Source organism: Sceloporus occidentalis, unplaced genomic scaffold (genome assembly GCF_023333645.1).
Source record: "Sceloporus occidentalis isolate IW3139 unplaced genomic scaffold, rSceOcc1.0.p SCAF_64, whole genome shotgun sequence".
In the NCBI taxonomy this organism is placed as follows: domain Eukaryota; kingdom Metazoa; phylum Chordata; class Lepidosauria; order Squamata; family Phrynosomatidae; genus Sceloporus; species Sceloporus occidentalis.
In genome coordinates this window covers 2578406-2600720 of record NW_028317044.1, presented here as the reverse complement: position 1 = coordinate 2600720, position 22315 = coordinate 2578406, and the positions used below count along the sequence as shown (strand labels likewise).

General features: G+C 42.9%; 1 protein-coding gene across 3 annotated transcripts in view; it reads right to left on the bottom strand.

The window, feature by feature from the left end:
* Positions 1–20927, bottom strand: part of LOC149287111 (ras GTPase-activating protein 4-like) — a 42726-nt gene extending 21799 nt beyond the window's left edge. For 2 of the 3 annotated variants that reach the window (XR_016277544.1, XM_089493539.1), the window contains exons 1-5: positions 20722–20927; positions 4645–4701; positions 3201–3314; positions 2637–2698; positions 2220–2349 (exon numbers count right to left, since the gene is read on the bottom strand). Coding sequence is in view for 2 of the 3 variants with exons in the window: in XM_089493539.1 (XP_089349665.1) it covers positions 2220–2349; positions 2637–2698; positions 3201–3314; positions 4645–4701; positions 20722–20924 (566 nt within the window). In the remaining variant the exon portion in view is untranslated. The remainder of the gene's footprint in view (positions 1–2219; positions 2350–2636; positions 2699–3200; positions 3315–4644; positions 4702–20721) is intronic. The other variant, XM_089493540.1, reaches the window with a different exon arrangement.
* Positions 20928–22315: the final 1388 nt, after the last annotated feature.

Sequence of the window (22315 nt, the reverse complement as noted above, 5' to 3'; positions counted from 1 at the left end):
AATGTATGAATTAATGTAAATATAAAGAACTCTTTACTTAGCTCTTAGAGAATAGGGAGATTTAAAAAGGTAAATCAATAATTAGACTGGAGTTATCAAGGAGTTTTTGTTTTATAAGGAACCATTAACCTAGAGAGTAATAAACACATAAGGCATATGTCATACATTGGAAGTTTATTTGTAATCAAGATTTGAAAATACAGTGACATTTATGTAAAAATTATATGATGAAGATACAGGAAGCTACTGAAGAGCTTATTTTGAATCTTTTGAACAATGTATATAATGCATTTTAATCAATAAAATGATATTTAAAAAAACAACCCTTGCCCTGGTCAGGTTTGCGCAGAAGCGCGATGGTATATTTCTCCCTTAGTTCTTTCAGTGAACTTTCTAACAGATGTCTTGTTTTATCGGAGAAGCTCTGGACCTCTGGGGGGTTCCCTTTGGTGACGGTGAGCTGGGGACCCTCTTCAGCAGCCCACACCCATTCGCAGCCATTGATCTTAGCCAAAAGGCCGAGAAGCGATACTGGGACCAAAGGCTTGCAATGAGCCCTGGTCCAAACTGGTAGCCAGTGGAGGGTCTTACGAGGGGGAAAGACATGTGAGTTTCAACGGTCAAAAAACATCAGTTTTGTGTGGTGGTAGAAATTATTGGAAACATACTGTATAACAATTCCATCGAATTCCACAGCGTTGAGCCCTGGCCATCAAAGCGGTGCCAAGCTGCATTATTTCGGCAGCGTAGATACCAGCCTCTGTCTCTGTCCCTATGGGACGCCAGTTCCGGATCAAGCTGGTACAACTTTTGCAGCCCTGCCCACGGTTGAAAGTCCAAGTGTGTAAGTGAGCGTGACTGTTGATAAGTGAGACAAATTGTTCGTCTGACCTGGACTGGCCATTTCTTTGTTCTTAAGCTGTTTGCATGCTTGTTCGAGTTTTTTCTCTGGCACAGGACAGCTCATTCCCTACTGTCAACCAACTACCAATGATTTAAAGCCTTGGAAAAGGCAAGGCAGGGCATTGCTCAGGACGTTCTCTGATGGAGGGCAACCTCCCTTGAGCAGGCATGGAGGTCTCAGGGGTGTAAATCTTTATGAATTTCCTTCTTGGAGACAGGAACAAACAAATTGGGATTTTCTCCGCAGAAATATTGTTTTCTCCACAAAAATTGACGTTTTCTTGCCAAGAAAGAAAGAAAAGAAAGAAAGCCCAACCCTATGGGTTTTTCGTGCACATTAAGTCCCAAGTTGCAAAGATTCTCCCAAGTCTTACCCTCTGAAGCAACAGAAAACAAACTCATGTTCTATAGATATCTGAAGGTGACTGTCATGAATCAAGAGATTCAAGCTACAGGAAAAGAAATTCCAGCTAAACATTAGGAAGAACTTCCTGACAGAAAGAGCTGCTCAACAGTGGAAGACGCTGCCTTGGAAGGTAGTGGCATCTCCTTCGTTGGAAGTATTTAAACAGAGATTGGATGGGCATCTTTGAGAGCATTTAGATCATGTATTCTTCCATGGCAGAGGCTTGGACTAGGTGGCCTTTGGAGTCCCTTCCAACACTATGACTCTATATCACATCTTTCCTTCTCCAAGAAGAGCATACCCAGCCCCTCCAACTGTTTCTCATAAGGTTTGGTTCCTGATCTTTTGCTATCTTGGTCACCCTCCATCATCACTATCTTCCATAAACTGTGATGCCCAGAACTGGACATATTAATACTCCAAGTGACACCTGGCCAAGGCAGAACTGAGTAGTAACACTGCTACTCAGCGTTACTCCTTCCTACTCAGCATTGATTTGTTACACGAGAGCCAATGTGCTGTTGTGGTTTGTGTGTTGGACCACTGGGAGACTAGGGTTCAAATCCCTACTTGGCCATGGAAGTCCACTTGGGTAAGCCACACTCTCTCAGCCTCAGAGGAAGAAAAGGACAAATCCCCAATGGAAAATTCTGCCAAGTAAACCCTGCAATAGGTTTGCCTTAGAGTAGCCATAAGTCAGGAACTTGTCCCTCTTGCCAAGTTAATTGGGCGCAAACTACTTTTCTGCTTTGCAGCAAATGAAGTAAGATGAGGGCAAAGGGGGAAAGTGGGAGGAAGAGAGAGAAACTGGGACATTTTAAAAGCAGCTGAAAAAGTGGGATGGCAGAGGATTGTTGAAGACTCTCCCTTCCAAATCTGGACATTTGAAGGGCATGTAATTTGGATTTACCTGGCATCAAACACAGTGCAGCGGAGTTTCCTCCCAGCCCTGCTGCTAACAATTTCCATCTGGAGGTGGATTTCCCCTTGGACCTCTTCATCTGGATCGATTTCGGTGAGGTTCAGCCAACCGCTGTAGCCTGGGAACCGAAGGAGGGACAGAGAGACGGGATTTGCAAGATAGGAAGAACTCACAACCAATACATTAGGTCTTTTCTGATTTCAGAAGCTGTTCAGATCTGGTCTAATGAGTTACAAGGCCCAAGACAATTCATCAGCATAAAGCACAGTGCAGCTCAAAACCTGATAATAACAAGTTTTGTTAAAGAAGTTATTCTAGTAAAACACTATAGGTTAAGTCTCTTTCGCATTACACATTTATACTGCTCCGGGTGCTTCTACACTGTAGAAATAATACAAATCCTACCTTTGGGATGTTCAGCCAAGAGACTTTGTGTGAGGTGGACCTTCCCAATAACATCATCCCGGCTAAGACAAGACAAGAAACCAAGAGACACAAAACAAGGTCAATGGGATATCTCCAACAGCAAGATAGTTTGAATCTAAAGATTTGAGGATCGAGGGGGAAAGAAATCTTTAGGGGGAGAAACCTAAGAAAGAACTTCAAATACTGAGGACTAAATGAAATCGGCGGTGACCAAGAGCTGATATGGGAAGACTAAGGATAGAATGGAAGAGCATGACCAGGAGCCACTTCACGGTGCAAGTTGCATTTCTATCAAATGCACAACGGAGAGCAACTCTAGGTAGGGTTCATGGCCACTCTTTCCACCTGGAAAGGTTGACTATTGTGGCTGTAGGCACAAAAGCTATGAAAAGGGGACTCAAGAGGAAGGATCTACTGTATATACTCATGTATAGGTCTAGAAATTTAGGTCTAAAAATGGACCCAAAAAAACAGAGTCGACTTATACATGAGGTCGACTTATAGTCGAGTATGTATGGTACTCCGCAGGAAGTGGCGTCATACCTTAGCGCATCTTCGTCCATCACGTAGAAGGACACGCAGTGGAAAGTGGGAGGGAGATGGACGTCGTACTCCTCGCCCCAGAAAGGAAAGAGGGTTTTCCACACGGTTGCAGTCCTGGGAGAGAAAAGCGTTGTGATAAAGTGCTCTATAAATCAAGCTTAATAATAATAATAACTGGGTTATTTCTGCAGTGTGTTTTGGACCTCTGAAATCCAAAACGCTTCGGATAAAAGGAGACTCAAGATGTGTTTCCAAATGGTCAACCCCAACGCTGTAAACCTGGCAATTAAAGGAAAATTTAATCTGGGATGTAGGATTTTTATTGGGGCATTGCCCTCATTTGCCACCCTTGCATGTGCCTTGACCTCCCCCCCAACCCCTGACAGATCTAGGTTTGCACATCTTACAGTCATTTTAAAGCTCTCAACCTCCTTTTAAAATGAGACATGTTGGACAAATACCAGAGACCAAAGGTCCTTTGGTGTCTGCAGGAAAACAATAAAGCCTTTTCTATTATCTCTTTTATTGGAGAGGCTGACTCACTCGCAACATATTATTGTGTTAGAGGCACTGCTTTCTTTCCCCATTTATTGTTGGCTTCGGATTAGTTTGTCCCCGACGTCTCGCAGACGCTAATCCAGGACGCAGGTGGCCGAGAAAAGATCATTTTTATCCCTTCCTCTCCATTTCTTCCCTGCCGGGTTGATATGAGTTTTGCACTTCGAATGGAAGTTTGCAGCAATTGAAGGGAACTGGGGAGAAAGGAGGAAAGCGGAAGGAGGAGAAAGAAACCGGGACTTTTTGAAAGGAACTTAAAAAGTGGGACAGCAGAGGATCAATCGGAACGGTCCCTGCCAAACTAAAACACTTGGAAGGGGGGCTTTTGTAAGGTCCAAAACACACATTGCAGAAATACATCCGGTTCGAGACTCCTGGGAATTGTAGTTTATTGCGGCTCCAGAGCTCTAGGACCCAAAGAAGGCTAAAGGTCTCACAAAACTACGGTTTCCCTAGCATTGAGTTAAAGCGGTCCCAAACTGGATTATTTCCGCAGCGTCTTTTCCAACAGGATGATAGCAATGAGAGAGCCATTTGGAAGCACCAAAGTTTAGGGGCAGCCACTGAGAAGACCCTGTTTTATGTAACGGTGGCATCTGTACTGTAGAAATAATGCAGTTTGATACCGCTTTAAGTGTCATGATTCCATCTGGGGTTTGTCGTTTTGTGACGCGCCGGCAGGCTACAAACCCCAGGATCCCATCGGATGGAGCTGCAGCACTTAAAGTGATCTCGAACGGCATTATTTTTACGGTAGAGACAATTTCGGGTTCATCAAGGAGGAGATAGGATTTGTCATTTGATGCATCCCCATTTGGGGTTGGTTTAGGGTGACGAGATGAATATATAAGGTCAGATATATACATATATGGTCAGATATGCTTACCTAATAATGGCTTCATTGTCGATTTTCACAATACAGTAAGGGTCACTGCTGCCTGTACTGAAAGAAAAAGAAATGCACACACATCCATATATATATATATATATAAATCAGCAAAGAGCACCAAAGTGGAGTAGAGAACGAGAGATTTCTATCCCATGGAAATCTGGTATGTCAGCAGTCTGCGTTTTCCCTATAGCTGTGGTTTGGGGCAGAGGGACAAACAATGTATTATTATTATTATTATTATTATTAATGTTTATTTATATAGGGCCCTAAGTTTTGCACAGCACTTTACAGCATCATCCAACAACATAAAACCTGCACATGGCACACAATCCGAAAGTCATATGCAGTAATAAATCAATTTATCCATTAAAATATATAAAAGTTGGACTACAGCTCTCTGTGGTGCCTGCAACGTCATAAAGGCAGTTCTGAGAAAGAACATATTACAACATATCCAGGGATAGCTGTCTTGGCCACATAGCAAAGGATAGCATCATCCCAAATCCACCAGACAGTGATGCCTTTATCAGACCAACCAAAATGCACAAAATCTATGTCGCAAGCTTTCAAAGCTCCACTGGCTTCTTCATCAGGCAGAAGGAGGCAGTGGAGCTTCAAAAACTTGCAACGTGTATAATGTGCATTTATTGAGGATTTCTGTGCATTTAATGTGTATTTATTGAGCATATAAATGCACTGATTGAGAATTTCTGTGCATTTAATGTGCATTTATTCAGCGCATATAATGTGCATTCATTAAGATTTTTTGTGCATTCAATGTGTATTTATTGAGCGCATATGAGAAGTAAACAATAATGTAAGCTTCGTGTAACAACAGAGCATTTGTAATGTTTAAAAGGCGTGTGTATTTGTGAATTGTGGGGCGAGGGGAGGTGACGAACGGTGCAATTAAAAACAGAGAAAAGTAGGACAGTAAAACAGAATTAAATTATTAAAATATTAAAAATAGATTGCCGTAAGTGAGGAATGACTTGAAAGCGCACGACGACAACAACGAAATGGAGTTTCATAATTTAATTGTATTAATGGCTAAGGAGGAGATAGAACCAGACTCCATTATGAACCAGACTCCATTATGAACCAGATTCCATTATGTTGAAGGCTTGCGGCCTCCAAAGAGTTTGTGGTTTCCAGGCTTTCATGGAAACAAGGCCAAATGGGAGGCCATTGCCGGCATTGCGTTGCGCAAACACACCAAGCGCCTCCGCCGCCAAGTTGCCACAAACTTGGGCCGGTGGAAAGGGAGGGCAGGCTTTTGAAATTACATTTCCCACCATGTGGAAATGTAATTGCAAAAGTTGCCATTGTACTTCTTTGGCCCCGTCACAAAAGATACTGCGGTGACAGTGTTTAAACAGCCGTTTTACCCATTAAGTAATTAAGTTGTTACCTCAGGGAAAAAGAAAATCAGAATAATAGGACACATTATAATGACTCTTTACAATCTGACTCCATTCCTCAGAAGTAACTAAAGTAGTTACCTCAGGGGGAAAAATCGGAATAAAAGGACACATTATAATGACTCTTTACAATCTGACTCCATTCCTCAGAAGTAACTAAAGTAGTTACCTCAGGAAAAAATTCGGAATAAAAGGACACATTATAATGACTCTTTATAATCTGACTTCATTCCTCATAAGTAACTAAAGTAGTTACCTCAGGAAAAAATTTGGAATAAAAGGACACATTATAATGACTCTTTATAATCTGACTTCATTCCTCATAAGTAACTAAAGTAGTTACCTCAGGGGGAAAAATCGGAATAAAAGGACACATTATAATGACTCTTTACAATCTGACTCCATTCCTCAGAAGTAACTAAAGTAGTTACCTCAGGGGGAAAAATCAGAATAAAAGGACACATTATAATGACTCTTTACAATCTGACTCCATTCCTCAGAAGTAACTGAAGTAGTTACCTCAGGAAAAAATTCGGAATAAAAGGACACATTATAATGACTCTTTATAATCTGACTTCATTCCTCATAAGTAACTAAAGTAGTTACCTCAGGGGGAAAAATCGGAATAAAAGGACACATTATAATGACTCTTTACAATCTGACTCCATTCCTCAGAAGTAACTAAAGTAGTTACCTCAGGGGGAAAAATCGGAATAAAAGGACACATTATAATGACTCTTTACAATCTGACTCCATTCCTCAGAAGTAACTGAAGTAGTTACCTCAGGAAAAAATTCGGAATAAAAGGACACATTATAATGACTCTTTATAATCTGACTTCATTCCTCATAAGTAACTAAAGTAGTTACCTCAGGAAAAAATTTGGAATAAAAGGACACATTTGGGTGTCCACCCTAAACAGTCGTTACAAGCCGAGTCTACTTTCTCATAAGTAACTAAAGTAGTTACCTCAGAAAAAAATTGGAACAGCCATTACAAGCTGAGCCTACTGTCTCATAAGTAACTAGTTACCGCATTTTAAAAATATGAATAAAAGGACACATTCAGGATGTCCACTCTACTCCATACAATCTGAGTCCACTTGCTCATAAGTAACTAAAGTAGTTACCTAAAAAATATGAATAAAAGGGCATGTTGTAATGACTCCACACAGTTATTGGAATCTGAAGTCCACTTTCTCATAAGTAATTAAAGTAGTTAGAAAAAATTCTAAATAAAAAGACACATTGTAATGACTCTACATGGTCATTACAGTCTGAGTCCACTTCCTCATAAGTAACTAAAGAAGTTACCTAAACAAATGAATAAAATAGCATGTTGCAATGACTCTACACAGTCATTGAAATCTGAGTCCATGTTCTCATAAGTAACTAAAGTAGTTACCTAAACAAATGAATAAAATAGCATATTGCAATGTCTCTACACAGTTATTGGAATCTGAGTCCACTTCCTCATAAGTAACTAGTTGTCTCAGAAAAAAATCTGACTAAAAGGGCATATTGCAATGGCTCTACACAGCCACCGGACTCTGAGTTCACGTTCTCATAAGTAACTAAAGTAGTTAGAAAAAATTCTAAATAAAAGGACACATTGTAATGACTCTACATAGTCATTACAATCTGAGTCCACTTCCTCATAAGTAACTAAAATAGTTACTCAGAAAAATCTGAATAAAAGGGCATATTGCAATGGCTGTCCACAGTCATTGGACTCTGAGTCCACTTTCTCATAAGTAACTAAAGTAGTTAGAAAAAAATCTAAATGAAAGGACACATTGTAATGACTCTACACGGTCATTACAACCTGAGTCCACTTCCTCATAAGTAACTAAAGTAGTTATCTCAAAAAACAACAACATTGGAATAAAAGGACACATTTGGGTGTCCACCCTAAACAGCCATTACAAGCTACAGATCCCAGGATTTTATAGCATGGAGCCATGGCAGTCAAAGTGGATCATTTCTGCAGTGCAGATGCAGAGACGCTGAGCACTGTATTGCACATGTTGTGCGTCATGGAGGGTTGGAACATTTTTATGTTGGGCAATGATCAATAACCTTGGTGAAAAAATCTCATAGGGGGGTCCGAAGGCACGTAAAGCATGGAAAGAACATCCCTTCCAGCTATTTGTGAGCCACCCACACTCTTCATTTTAAACTAGCAATGCGGGGAGGGAAGGAATTCGCATGGGGCAAAGGGAGTGGGACGGAATAAATGGAAGCACATTATATCCCATGTTCATCACCCACAGCTCCCCGGCCGAGCAGAGCTTGTTAATCATTTGTGAGCCAAAGGGAAGGAAATTTCATTATTTGGCTGAAAAATAAACAGCCATTAAAAGGAGGGGGGAAATGTAGGCAGGCCTGCTGTAAAGGAAGGAAAAAGACTTGCCTGGCAAAGGTTTAGCCTTTCGGAGGCTGGTTATCACTTTTATGTTTCCGGGAGAATCATAAAAGTTGGAATGGACCCCAAGGGTCATCCAAACCAACCCCCTTTTGCCATGCAGGAATACATTATTATTTACTATGTACTGCTTTGTTATATTGTTTTATTATTTTCATGTTTATTGTTATTGCTTTGTATTATCCCCACTGTTGTAAGCCGCCCCGATTCCCAGTAATTGGGCGTGATATAAATAAATACTATTATTATTATTATTATTATTATTATTATATATTCAAAGCACTCCGGACAATGGCCATCCCAGCCTCCAAAACCTCCAAAGAAAGAGACTTTTTTTTGGAGGTGGAAAGGGGTTGGTTTGTGTAAGGTACAATGTTTATATTAATAAAATCATACAATATGTTAAGGGGGAAAAAACTTATTCCAAGCACTAGCTTTGCTATACACACTTAAATCCATATAATATGTTCTCTCTAGGAATATCTAGGTCCTCCAGTGCAACTCTGTGGTCAAATTTAACCCAAAGTTGCAGCAAAAGACCTAGAGATCCCTAGAGAGAATGCTCTACTAGGCCTTTGTAGCTCCTCCAGTGCAACTCTGTGGTCAACTTTTATTGTGAAGTTGAAGGCTGGCGAAACTTCAGGAATAAACCCTTCTAGAACATGGCCACAGAGCCCGAAAAACCCACAAAAATCTATAGCTACACATTGTTTGTTAATTTAATTTGTGCAATATAACAGTAAACGCTAATTACTATCCTAATATCACCTACACCAGTGATGGCGAACCTATGGTACGTGTGCCAGAGGTGGGACTCAGAGCCCTCTCTGTGGGCACACATGCTGTTGCCCTAGCACAGAGTTTGCCAGTTTCTTAGTAGAAAGCCAGAGGGACATGGCACTTTGCAATAAATAAGTGGTGTCTGGGTTGCAGTTTGGGCACTCGGTCTGTAAAAGGTTCACCATCACTGACCTACACCATAGAAATAATGCAGTTCGACACAACTTTAAGTACTGTAGGTCCATAATATGGAATCCTGGGGTTGGTAGTTTTGCAAGGTCTTTAGCCTTCTGTGCCAAAGAGGGCACCGAACTACAAATCCTGGCATTCTGCCGGACGGAGCCGGGGCAGTTAAAGTGGTGTCAAACTGTGTTATTTCTACAGTGTAGATGCACCCTACGTCAGTCAAACCAAGCATCTTTGTAGCACGGTTGCACAGATCTGTTTTGTGCCACCTCCAATGCTTAACTTTGGCCTCTCTTTTGAAATGTTTTGGCTTCTGCCTGTTGTGTGTGTTCAACTACACACCCGCCGTTGTTTCCTTTTGCCGTGACTAATACTTCCCCCTCGCTTAAGGGTTTCCTTAGAGATTATATAGCAGGTCTTCTTGCACCGCTTCCCCTCCCCAGGCAAAGCGTGTTTCTGTGTATGTATTTCACTGGAAAGTCCTCCCTGGGTAACTGGAGACTTTGTGGTTCTGTCAACAAAGCCTATAAACTAGACCAGAGTGAGGAAATGATTTGAGGTTGACCTTTAGGGAAGCTGTTTATTGAAGACCAAAGGCCCAGCAACCCAAGGAGAGAAGGCGGAGGGGGGGGACATGTTTTTTATGATACGGGCTGAGAAGCGTCTCTCTGTGCTCAGGTTTTGGAGAGGAGAAAGAAGTGAAATTGTAAAAGAAAAAATCTAGGGAAAGAAATAAAACAGAGACCTTCCCCATCTTCCTCTTAAATAGACAATGCTAACTCTTCCAGTTTATACATATATAAGGAACATCACAATAATATACAACCGGACCTCCATATTCACAGATTCCCTATCCATAGATTCAGCCATCCACGGTTTGGAAATATTCAAATGTGTGTGTGTGTGTGTGTATACATACACACACACCTAAAATCTTGCCATTTGATATAAGGGGCACTATTTGACTACACTGTTGGACATAATGGGACTTGAGCATCTACGGATTTTTATAGCTTGGATGTTATGTCCCAAGGGCTCATTGTATGAGAATTTCCATGTTTTGGTCTGTCAGAACACCTTCTACAGAACTAATTTTTGGACTACAGCTCCCAGAATCCCCAGCCAGCAAAGGAATTCTGAGCACAACATACTTTCCAGCGTTTCACAGATGGAAACCGGGACATTTTAAAAGCAGCTGAAAAAGTTCAGTGACAAATCAGGGCAGATGGAGCGTATGGCGCATAAGATGACACTTTGCAGTCTCTGGGGCCGTTTTCCTGCCGCTGCCATTCACTGCGTAGGGAAGCCCCAGTGGCCAGACCGTGAGGCTTCCCCGCGCAGCGAAAAAGGAGCGCCGAAATGGCGCTCCTTTTCGAAATGCAGAAGTGGCGCCGCGAGGGGCGGAGCGCACCCTCGTGGCGTCACTTCCGCCGTGACACGTCTGGATGCACAGCGTCCAAGACGTCAAAATGGCGGCGCCCATGTGGATGGGCGCCGCCATAAAGTCCGTGCTCCGCGCGTACTGGAAAGAAGGGCCGTGAGGAAGGTAAGAACCCTCCTAACCCTAATACGGCCCTTGCTAACCCTAGTACACACGGAGCGCAGACTTTATGGCGGTTTGTAACCCGCCTCTCTCAAAATGGCAAGAGGAAAAGATGCAACATAGATATAACTGAATTAGAGTTTAAATCTTATCAATGAACAACTACATGGATTAACTGTTTTCTACTGCCTTCACTACTTCTAGCCATAGCCAACAGGAGAATCCTGTTAGTGACATGTGTGTGTGTGTGTAAGTGCAGTTACACATACCTAAGTCCCTTTTTGGATGGGCTGCAGGGACATATTCTCATGCCTTTGGACTCTTATAGAAAGAACGAAATTCCACCTAAACATTATGAGTTTATCCCCTTATCTGAAACGCTTGGGACCAGAACTGTTTTGGATCTCCAATATTTTCAAATTTTAGAATACTTACATATATACAATGCAGTATCTAGGAGAAGGGATCCAAGTCTAAAGATGAAATTCATTTATGTTTCATGTATACCTTATCAACACAGCCTGAAAGAAACTTTATACAGAATATTTTAAACAATGTTGTGTATGCAACTACTGTATACATTCGACTATAAGTCGACCACGAGGGCAAGTTTTGGAGCCGAAATTATGGGTTTTGATGTAACCCATGGATAAGTCGAGGGTAAAACTCAGAGGCATGTAGCAAAGGATCTAAAGGATGAAGCAAAGCAAAACAATGTCAAAGAACTTACAAAATTACAGCCTACTCTTAAGGCTGGATAGATGAGAGAGTGGAGGGAGTCGGTGCTTCCAGGACAGGTTATACTCTTGAGTTAAGAGTTAAGATAGAGTACTTACATTGACCTGTGGATAAGTCAACTCAGGTTTTTGGGGTCAGTTTTTGACCTAAATGTCTAGACTTATACATGGGTATATACAGTAAGTCTGTGTACAATGACCATCAGAAAGCAGAGGTGTCACTATCACAGCCTCTCATGTGGACAATTTTGGAATAGATCAGATTTTTGGAATTCTGTATATGGGATACTCAATGTGTATCAAGTCGCCTGTCAGTTTACGGCAGCCCCATGGACTTTTCATAAGGTTTTCTTAAGCAAGGAAGACTAAGAGGTGGTTTGGCATTGCCTTCCTCTGCAACACACCAGGTATTCATTGGTGGTCTTCTATCAAAGTACACTTGTCCCTCCATATTCGCTAGGGTTAGGGGCACAAGACCCCCATGAATATGGAAAAACTGCAAATAACAAAAAAGACCATGTTTTTACCTGAGAGGACACCTCTCTAGGAGTCTCTAGGTCTTCCAGTACAACTCTGTGGTCATCGTCCGACAGACACTGACCATAGAACTGCGCTGGAGGAGCTACAAAGGCCTAGTAGAGTATCCTCTCTAGGAATCTCTAGGTCTTTCAGTGCAACTCTGTGGTCATCGTCCAACAGACACTGACCATAGAACTGCGCTGGAGGAGCTACAAAGGCCTAGTGGAGTATTCTTTCTAGGGATCTCTAGGTCTTTTGGTGCAGCTTTTCATTTAAGTTGCCCATAGAGTTGCACTGGAGGACCTAGCTATTCCTAGAGAGAACATATTAATCAAATCCGTGAATAATTATTTTATTATTATTTATTATAATCAAAGCCGCACATATCTAAGCCACAAATATGGAGGGATCCGTGTATTGCCTGGAGATGTCCCTGCTTAGGTTCCAAGATAAGACAGGATCTGGTGCCTTTAGTGTATTTAGGCTCTACTAGAACTTATTGACAGTAAGAGCTTTTGGACAGTGGAATGGACTGCCCCAGAGAACGGTAGGCTCTCCTTTAAATGCATCTTGGATGGGCCTCGTTGAGAAGTAGTTCTATATTGTGCATGGCTGAGGGTTGGATTAGATGGCCTTTGCAGTCTCTTCCAACAGTGATGGTTCTGTATTATCCTATTTGCAGTTTCTGAAAGCCTTGCAAACTCTTGTGGCACAGGCCCCGGACCACCATTTTGAGTATCACAATAAACAGCTATGAGCTCAGACGAAGAAGCAGGTGAGGCAACAGGGAGATTGGGGACTGCAGGTCCTCCCTGGTCATGATGGCTGGGGGATTCTGGGTTCTGTCGTTCAAGAAAGTAGCTTTCTTAAGCTCTTTGAAGCATAGAGTGATAAGGTGGGATCACTGGCCTCACATGATCCAGTTCGCAAGGGCACTGCGGCTTGCCCAGGGAGTTTTCTTTTTAATATATTAATGGGCTCCCCTTCTCCTCTGTTACAAGAGAATACAATGCAAGGAGAGGGTAGGGAGGGAGTTGCAAGGCATGACCTGGGGCATTTGCGTATGGGAGGCGAGGGATGGAGAGTGCATCTCTTATTTATTTCCCTCCCTGCTTCTGAAGCAAGGGCTCCAGCTCTGCGATTCTATGGCAGGAGTAATCTCAGCTGTCAAAAGAATGCCAAGGAGTTTGGAAGAGGGCAGAGGCGCAGAACGATCGGGAAATCGGAACAAAAACCATATTACCAAGTATCTTGTTGTTGGAGAGAGATCTTGCAGCACCTTTGAGACTAACCAAAAGAAAGAAGTTGGCAGCATGCGTTTTCACAGACTTAAGTCTCCTTCCTCAGATGCATTTGACATTGGGTGCACTCTAACTCACAGGTTACTTTGACACTGCGCAAATAATTTATCCCAATTAAGTTAACAAACAATAATGCGCCTGGGATGCATCTGAGGAAGCAGACTTAAGCCTAGAAAAGCTCATGCTGCCAACTTCTTTCTTTCAGTGACTCTCAAAGGTGCTACGAGATCCCTCTACATCAGTGGTTCTCAACCTTCCTAATGCCGCGACCCTTTATTATAGTGACCCCCAGGCATAAAATTATTTTCATTGCTATATGCACTTATGTGTTTTCCAATGGTCTTAGGCGACTCCTATGAAAGGGTCGTTCCACCCCAAAGGGATCCCAACCCACAGGTTGGGAACCACTGCGCTACATATTGATTCTACAGACTAACACGGCTATATCTTTGAATTCTACAAGTATCTGGTTGTTTAAGAGTAATGCTGACTGGCCGAAATTCTAAACCTGCGCATGTATGCTCCATGTACGCAGCAGCAGTCAAGCCCTGGGAAAGGTCCCTAGCCTTATCCAGCTGTTTTCCAAGGTGCTGAATCTATTCTTGAATATGTCCAGCTCTTTTGAAGCCTGTATTAAACCCTGGACTGGATTCACCGCCTCACTGACATGGAACTCACTCGCCACGACTGCTCTGAACATGAAAGTCCTGTTATAGCTATCATTACCAGTTGCTATTGATAGATTCTGTAGGGTGCAGTGGTCCCTTGGTATCTGCTGCGGTTTGGTTCCAGGACCCTCCCTCTGAATACCGAAAACTGTGGATGTTCAAATGCCGTTGCATACTATGGAATAACAAAACGGCGTCCCAATATAAAATGGCAAAATCAGAGTTTGCTTTTGGGATTTTTTAGGGGGGAAGTGGAAATGTTTTCAAGAGAGCCATAGTGGTGTAGTGTTTTGTGGGGTTTATTATATACAGTCATATACATACAAATATACATCCCCTAGTGAGAAACCTAGCCATTTATCACATAGGATGGATCCTGTGCAGAAACTTGATTTAAAGAAACTTGATTTACTTTACTTTACTTCCCGAAAGTAAAGAAGAGTGTGTTTTGTCGACTTTGCATTCAGATTAATGTCCCATTATTTCTCACTGACGCCAACAGGTCTGAAAAACAACCTGCAAAAGTGGATTTTTAAATCCTGTTTCTGCATGGGATTTAACCAATTTGCCTCCAATTTGTAACATAGATAAAGTCAAGGCACATGACATTATACTGCAAGTAATTATACTGGACTGTGACTCTGGAGATCAGGGTTCGCTTCCCTGCTTGGCTATGAAAACCCACTTGGTTGTATCACACACTTTCAGCTCCAGAAAACCCTGTGATAGTTTCACCTTAGAGTCACCGTAAGTTGGAAACAACTCAAAGACTCACAGTAACAACATTTCATGCCAGGGATGGTTGAACCCCTGGATGCAGAATCTATGAATGTGGATGGATGGCTGTAATCATTTTTAAAACGTATGCCACCCGGCGCATTTGGGTTCGAGGGGAAAGTTAAAGAGTAAATGTGATCGTTTTTTGTGCTCTGTGGCCGTGTTCTAGAAGAGTTTATTCCTGCCGTTTCACCAGCATCTGTAGCTTTGGCATTTTCAGACAATGCTGGCATGGAAGAGAATGGGATATATATACATATGTACTGTGTGACTCTAGGTTGGGAGGAGTGATTTCCATGTTGATCTGTGTATTGTTCTGTTGTTGATGGCCGAGCCTCAGGGTACATCAACAACAGGACAATACACAGATCAACATGGGAATCACTCCTCCTTGCCCAGGATCACACATTATTGATATCCCCAACTCTCTTCCATGCCAGCATTCTCTGAAGATGCCGAAGCCACAGATGCTGCCGAAACGTCAGGAATAAACTCTTCTAGAACATGGACACAGAGCCCCCAAAAAACCCACTAAAAACTATGGATGCTGGCCATGAAAGCCTTTGTCTTCACATAGTAAATGCGATGTTAGGCCATCACAGCATAGAAATAGGCCCACCTGCCGGTTTACACAGTGTCTGTAAGAAAGAAAGAAAGAAAGAAAGATGCTGCTTGGGGAACAATTGCACATCTTTTCAACTGCATGAGTAAGCAAGATTCAATAAAGTGGCTGTTTCCTCTTCCCAGACATTGCGCATATAAAGCTAACAGACTCTGGGAGTTGTTTTCCTCCATAAGCGTTGGACTCTGACACTGTTTTACAGTGGGGCCTTGGGATGTGCTTGGGTTTGGTTACCAAAATCCATGGCTATTCAAGTCCTGTTAAATGCAACGGATAGGAAAACGGCGACTCTTATATAAAATGGCAAAATCGAGGTCAGCTTTTTGCAGTTTAGATATCGCTTTGGACATTTTAGAGCCGTGGGTGATTGAATTTGTGGACAAAGAATCCATGTATATGGAAAGGCGACTGTGTTACAGTCAGAAGGGTTTGTATACTGGGCACCCAACTGCATGTATATTTCTATTTTTTAAAAAGACATAACTGATGGTCAGGTTCTCTCGCTCGCCAGAACTGCATTTAAATGCCTAAAACACATTTTAAATGCCTAAAGTTTTGGATAAACTCACAGCTCCAACATAGGCACCTGGGTGAGTGCCATTTTCACACCGTAAGCATTGGTGCTCATGCCCAAATAACAGAAAAAGAAGGCATGATGCATGCCAAAGTCAAGCCCTGCACCAGAGGCTCCTGCCTTTGAAATATGCACAACTTTTAAAAATCCAAAGCTAAGGTGCAAAGTGGGATTTGTTGCCAAGAAAGCGTTCACGGCCGTCGGTAGCGCCCAATAACTCCCCCGCTCTCAGCTCCCGCTTGACCAAATCTGAAATCCGAGGATAATACCGGGATTTTTTTTACAAAGCAGATTTTTTCTTCTGTATAAACATAAGTCCAACCCTCCCTAAACAGAGACACATGCACACCAAAAATAGCTAAACACTAAAGCGTTCTTTGCTCCTTGCTTACTCCTGGTTCTTGGAAGAGTTCCATTTTTGGACTACAGAAAAGCTCAAACAGGAGGACTGTTGCAAGAATCCCATTGCAAGGCTCCTTTCTCAAACAATGCGCCAACAGATGCCTGATTCCATAGACGCATGCTCCCAAATAGCGCACATCACTTGGCTTTCCAAAAGCACAGTTCCTCTTCTCCCTGGATATTTTCTGTCCAGCTGCCTGGTATTTAGTTAGTTAGTTATTCTCCTGCCGTAATCCCAACATGAAATGCAAAGTGGCTCACAAAAATCCCCTCCTGAAACTATGAATAGCTAAACGTCCTATTTATACAAAACAACTGAATAATTGGAAACAAGTGGAAGAACGATTGCATTAAAAGTGCACAGTTAAAACAGTTCAAAAGACTCAAATCCTGGTCTCTTTAGAGTCCTAGGCTGCATCTGCAGGAAAAAAAATGCAGTTTGATACTGCTTTAGCTGCCATGGCTCAGTGCTATGGAATCCTGGGATTTGCAGTTCATTGCGGCACTAGAGGTCCCTGACAGAGAAGGCCAAATGTCTCACCAAACTACAAATCCCAGAGTTCCATAGCACTGAGCCATGGCACTTAAAGTGGTGTCAAACTGCATTCATTCTACAATGATGCATCCTTGGATATGCTCACAAAGCCACAGTCTTTCAGACAATCTGGGTCCAAGGGTCTTTAAAAACCTGGGGTACCATTGGCCTACCTGACAAGACCGTTGTTAGAAAAATATGTATAAAAATATACCTCAGTTGGAAAGCCTGTAGCGGTTTAAGCATTGGACTATGGCTCTGCAGACCTGGGTTCGAATCCCAGCTCGGCCATGGAAACCCACACAACAGACTCAATCCCTGGTTGTGTTACAGCAAGATGAACAAATGCTGCCGTTTTGGAATATGCTCCGATTTCAACTCCGGCAAATAATATTGGATGCCAAAAAGACCCATCAATGAATCTGAGAGCAAACCAAGCCTGAACTCAACCTAGAAGCCAAAATGACCCAACTGAGGCTATCATAGTTTGAATGTACTGTTGGGCCTCCGTATGCACAATTTCTTTATCCAAGGATCCAGTCTTCCATGGCTTGAAGACACTAAAAAATGTATAAATTCCAAAGAGCAAACCTTGATTTTGCCACTTTCTATAAGGGACACGTATTGTATTTAATGGGACGTGAGCATCCAGGGATTTTAGTATCCACTGGGGGACCTGAACCAAACTCAGGGTCCACTGTATCTTGAGATGACATGAGGCATTAGAATTAAGACAATAATGCTTGATAAAGTAAAGGTGGTAGGATAGGAGGGAGACCGTATTAGAAGCATGCGTAAGTATTTAAGGGGTGTCATGTTGAGGATGGAGCAAGCTTGCTTTCTGCTGCTCCAGAGAATAGGACACAATGGAGCAATGGATGCATGCTCCAGGAAAAGAGATTCCACCTCAACATTAGGAGGAACATCCTGACAGTAATTGCTGTTCAACAGTGGAAGATGGTCCCTCAGAATCTCCTTCCTTGCAGGTCTTTAAGCAGAGGCTGGATGGCCATCTCTCGGGGATGCTTTGATAGTGAATTCCTGCATGGCAGAAGGGGATTGGACTGGATGGCCCTTGGGGTCTCTTCCAAATCTAGGTTTCTAATACTTCTTAAAGTGGTGGTCCTTGGACCGGTGCTGGTCCCTGAGCCATTGGCTGCTGGTCCCTGGTACGTTTCCGGGAAAGAAGCGTAGTGCCCATCCTTGGCACATTGTGAAAGAATGCTTGGCAGTCTCCCAGATCAGACAGTATAAGAAGCGCTGTACTAAATGGTCAGTATTTTGCTGTCGCTTTCATGGTACCATGGGCCCTTGGTATCCACTGGGGTTTGGTTTCAGGACCCCCTTTGGACACCAAAATCCATGGACGATCAAGTCTCATTATATACAATTAGTTGTTGCTATTTATTATTATTATTACACTGGGCCCTTGGTATCCGCTGGGGATTGGTTTCAAGACCCCTCATGGATAAGAAAATCCATGGATGCTCAAGTCCCATTATATGCAATGTGTTATATTATTATTATTATTATTATTATTATTACAGTAGGACCTTGGTATCTGTTAGGGTTTGGTTCCAGGAGCCTCTGTGGATACCAAAATCCATGAATGCTCAAGTCCCATTGTATGCAATGTGTTATTATATTACTACTACTACTACTACTACTACTACAGTGGGTCCTTGTTATCTGCTGGGGTTTGGTTCCAGGACCTTCTTTGGATACCAAAATCCATGGATGCTCAAGTCCCATTATATACAGCGGCATAATAAAACGATGTCCCCTATAAAATAACAAAACCAAGGTTTGCTTTTTGGAACTTATATATTTTTAACAGTATTTTCGATCCCTGGATAAAGAGTCCATGGATACTGAAGGCCGACCGTACTCCGATTGTTGCCACCATCGGATTGGTGATGATGGAGGTGGCTGTTTTAGTGCAATTTGTGGCATTTTCGTTTATTTTTAAGGTAGCTACAAGTAGTCAAAACTAATAGGGACCTGCCTGCCAACATTGCCGCCCTGCACAAAAGAAACAGTTCTGGGGGTCCCTGAGGAGAGTAACATGGCAAAACATATATATTTAGCCTTTTTGATTCCTAGGGAAGAACACATCTGGAGCGGCAGAGAAAAACCGATGATCTGTGAATGTTCAGAGAAGCGAAAGAAAGCTCTGTCCTCCCATTGACTCCTTATGGTCATACACAGAGATTGTTTTATTAATGGCTGTAAATACAGAAGACTATAGAGACAGTCCCAAATTCAGGATGCTAAGGAAAGCGGGGAAAGGCATGATCAAATAGATCACTCTGGTGATTCACAACTCCTTGGGTGTGTACAAAAACATAGCAATGGGTTTGAAGGGAAACCCCAGCTAGAAGGGGTTTCTATTGCCTTAAAACCCAAGCTGGTCTCCCTCCATAACCACAGGTTCTTTATTCACAGATGCAACTATCCACAGCTTGAAAATATTCCTATATATATATATATATACACACACATTTCAGAAAGCACACCTTGATTTTGCCATTTTATATAAGGTATTTTACTCCACCATTGTATATAGTGGGACTTGAGCATCCATGGATTTTAGGGGATTCCTGGAATCAAACCCCAGCAGATAACAAGAGCCCACTCTATCCATCCTTTATACATATACATCCTTTATACAGTGTTTTGCAAAGTAATAGGAGGGCAATATTTATATATAGATAGAGAGAGAGAGAGAGAGAGAGAGAGAGAGAAGAAAGGGGGGATTAGCCATTTCAGTAATAATAAGGTTCAAGTGGGTGTGTGAAGAAGAAGAGGAGGAGGAGGAGGAAGATGAGAAGGAAGAGGAGGAGGAAGAATACGAAGAGGGGAGGAGGAAGGAGAAAAGGAAGAAATGGAGGAGGAGAAGGTGGAAGAAGAGGAAGAAGAAAAGGAAGAGGAGGATGAAGAAAAGGAAGAGAGGGAAGAGGAAGAAGAAAAGGAAGAGGAGGATGAAGAAAAGGAAGAGAGGGAGGGGAGGAAGAGAAGAAGGAGGACGAAGAGAAGGAAGAGGAAGAGAAGGATGAATAATATGAAGAGAAGGAGGAGGAAAAGGAATACGAGGAAGAAGAAAAGAAGATGAGGAAGAGGAGGAAAAAGAAGAGGAGGAGGAAGAAGAAAAGGAAGAGAGGAAGGGAGGAGAGGGAAAGGAGGAGGAGGAAGAAGAGGAAAAAGAGAAGGAAGAATAATATGAAGAGAAGCAGGAAGAAAAGGAAGAGGAGGAAGAAGAAGAGGAAGACAAGGGGGAAGAAGAGGAAGAGAAGGAAAAAGACTATTAGGAGGAGGAGGAAAACAAGGAGGAGGAGGAAGAAGATGAGGAGGAAGACAAAGGAGAAGAATGAAGAAGAGGAAGAAGAAAAGAAAGGTGAGGAAGGTAGACAAAAGAGGAGGAATAAGAAGGAGGAAGATGGAGAAGAGAAGAAGGAAAGGATGGAGAGAAAGAGAAGTAGGAAGAGGAAAACAAAGAGAAGGAAGAAGAGAAGAAGAGGAAAAGGAAAGAGGAGGAAGAGAAGAGGAGGAAGGTCTGGGGGGAGGCATCCTTGGCATCCTTACATGTCTTTGGCGGGCAGGTTCTTCCCTTCCACGATCCGGATGAACAAAGAGCTCCTTTTGCTGGCCATGGCTAGTGGCGGACCGCGGGGAGAGCAGCAGCAGCAGGGCTTGCCCCCATCCCTGGCTGCCACCGGACTCAAGAGAGAACCTAGAGCTGCAAAGCAGATCTCAGGGCTGCCTCCTTCTGCTCCCCTTTCCCCCATTCAAGCCTTTGCCTTTCCTCCAGCCGGGGAAGCAGTCTGCGCCTCCGCCAATCAGGGAGAGAGAAGGCAAGGAGGGGGCGTGGCCAGGGAGGCATCCTCCCTTACCATTGGCTGAGCGCTCTCCAGCTGTCAACAGTTGCTCTGGGTTCTTTTCCCTTCTCTCCTCCAGATGTTTTCCTCTGCTTTCCTTGGCTGGAGATTTGCACAAAATCTGGATGTGCGCAAACATTGCTTCCAGACTTGCTTCTCTGTCTAAAGGCGCATTTGTGCCAATGGCTTCCAAACTTTAAGTCCTCCAGGTGCTTTGGACTTCAGCTCCCAGAAGCCAGATTGGGCAGCAGCCAGGGATTCTGGGAGCTGAAGTCCAAAACATCTGGAGGACTTTAAAGCTTGGGCACCTTGTAGTCCAAAACACACTGCAGGAATAACCCAGCTTGAGACCGCTTTAGCTGCCCTGGCTCAGCGCTAGGAGACTCTGGGAAGTATCATTTTGTGAGCCTTCTCTACCAAATATAAGCCTTTCTATTATATATACTATAAGTAATAATAAATAAGCCTTTTGCTTTTGCCTCTGGTCCCATCGACGCAAATAAACATTGAATAAACGGACCAAGCAGAGCCTCTTTGTCTGGCGTTCTCCTCCTGGAACTTATATACTCACTTTTCAGCTGTCAAAATACGCACAAAGCCACTGCCAAGAAACCTCTCCCTGCATTAAAAGGGCCTTTATTAGCACAGACCTGTCCAACCGAAACATTATCCAGGCCTTCTTATTTATACAGTCTTCTTATTACTTTTAAAGGAACAAGTTCAGGAGTTATTATTAAGGTGCCGTATCTAAGTATATATAAGTCGAGGGCAGGTTTGGGGGCTAAAATGATGGATTTTGATAGGACCCGTGGATAAGTCGAGGCGGGTAAAACTTAGGGGCATGTAATGAAGGATGTAAAGGATGAAGCAAAGGAAAACAATGCTGGGGGTTACAAAATCCCAGCAGACATAACTGTGCTTATACTAAAGACCGGACGGATTAGAAGGGGGTCAGGGCTTCCAGGGCAGATTAAACTCTTGCCTTTGGCCAACCACAAGTTGCACTGAAAGACCCAGAGAGAATGGTGCCACTCTCTTCTGCTTTAGTCAGGTCTCAGCTGGAATACTGTGTCCAGTTTTGGTCACTGCAGTTCAAGAAGGAGGTTGAGAAGCTGGAGCGTGTCCAAAGGAAGGCCACCAAAATGGTGAAGGGCCTGGAAACCATGAAGCCCTATGAGGAGAGACGTAGGGAGCTGGGTATGTTTAGACTGGCGAAGAATCATAGAGTTGGAAGAGACCACAAGGGCCAGCCAGTCCAACCCCTTTCTGCCATGCAGGAAATCCCAATCAAAGCATCCCCA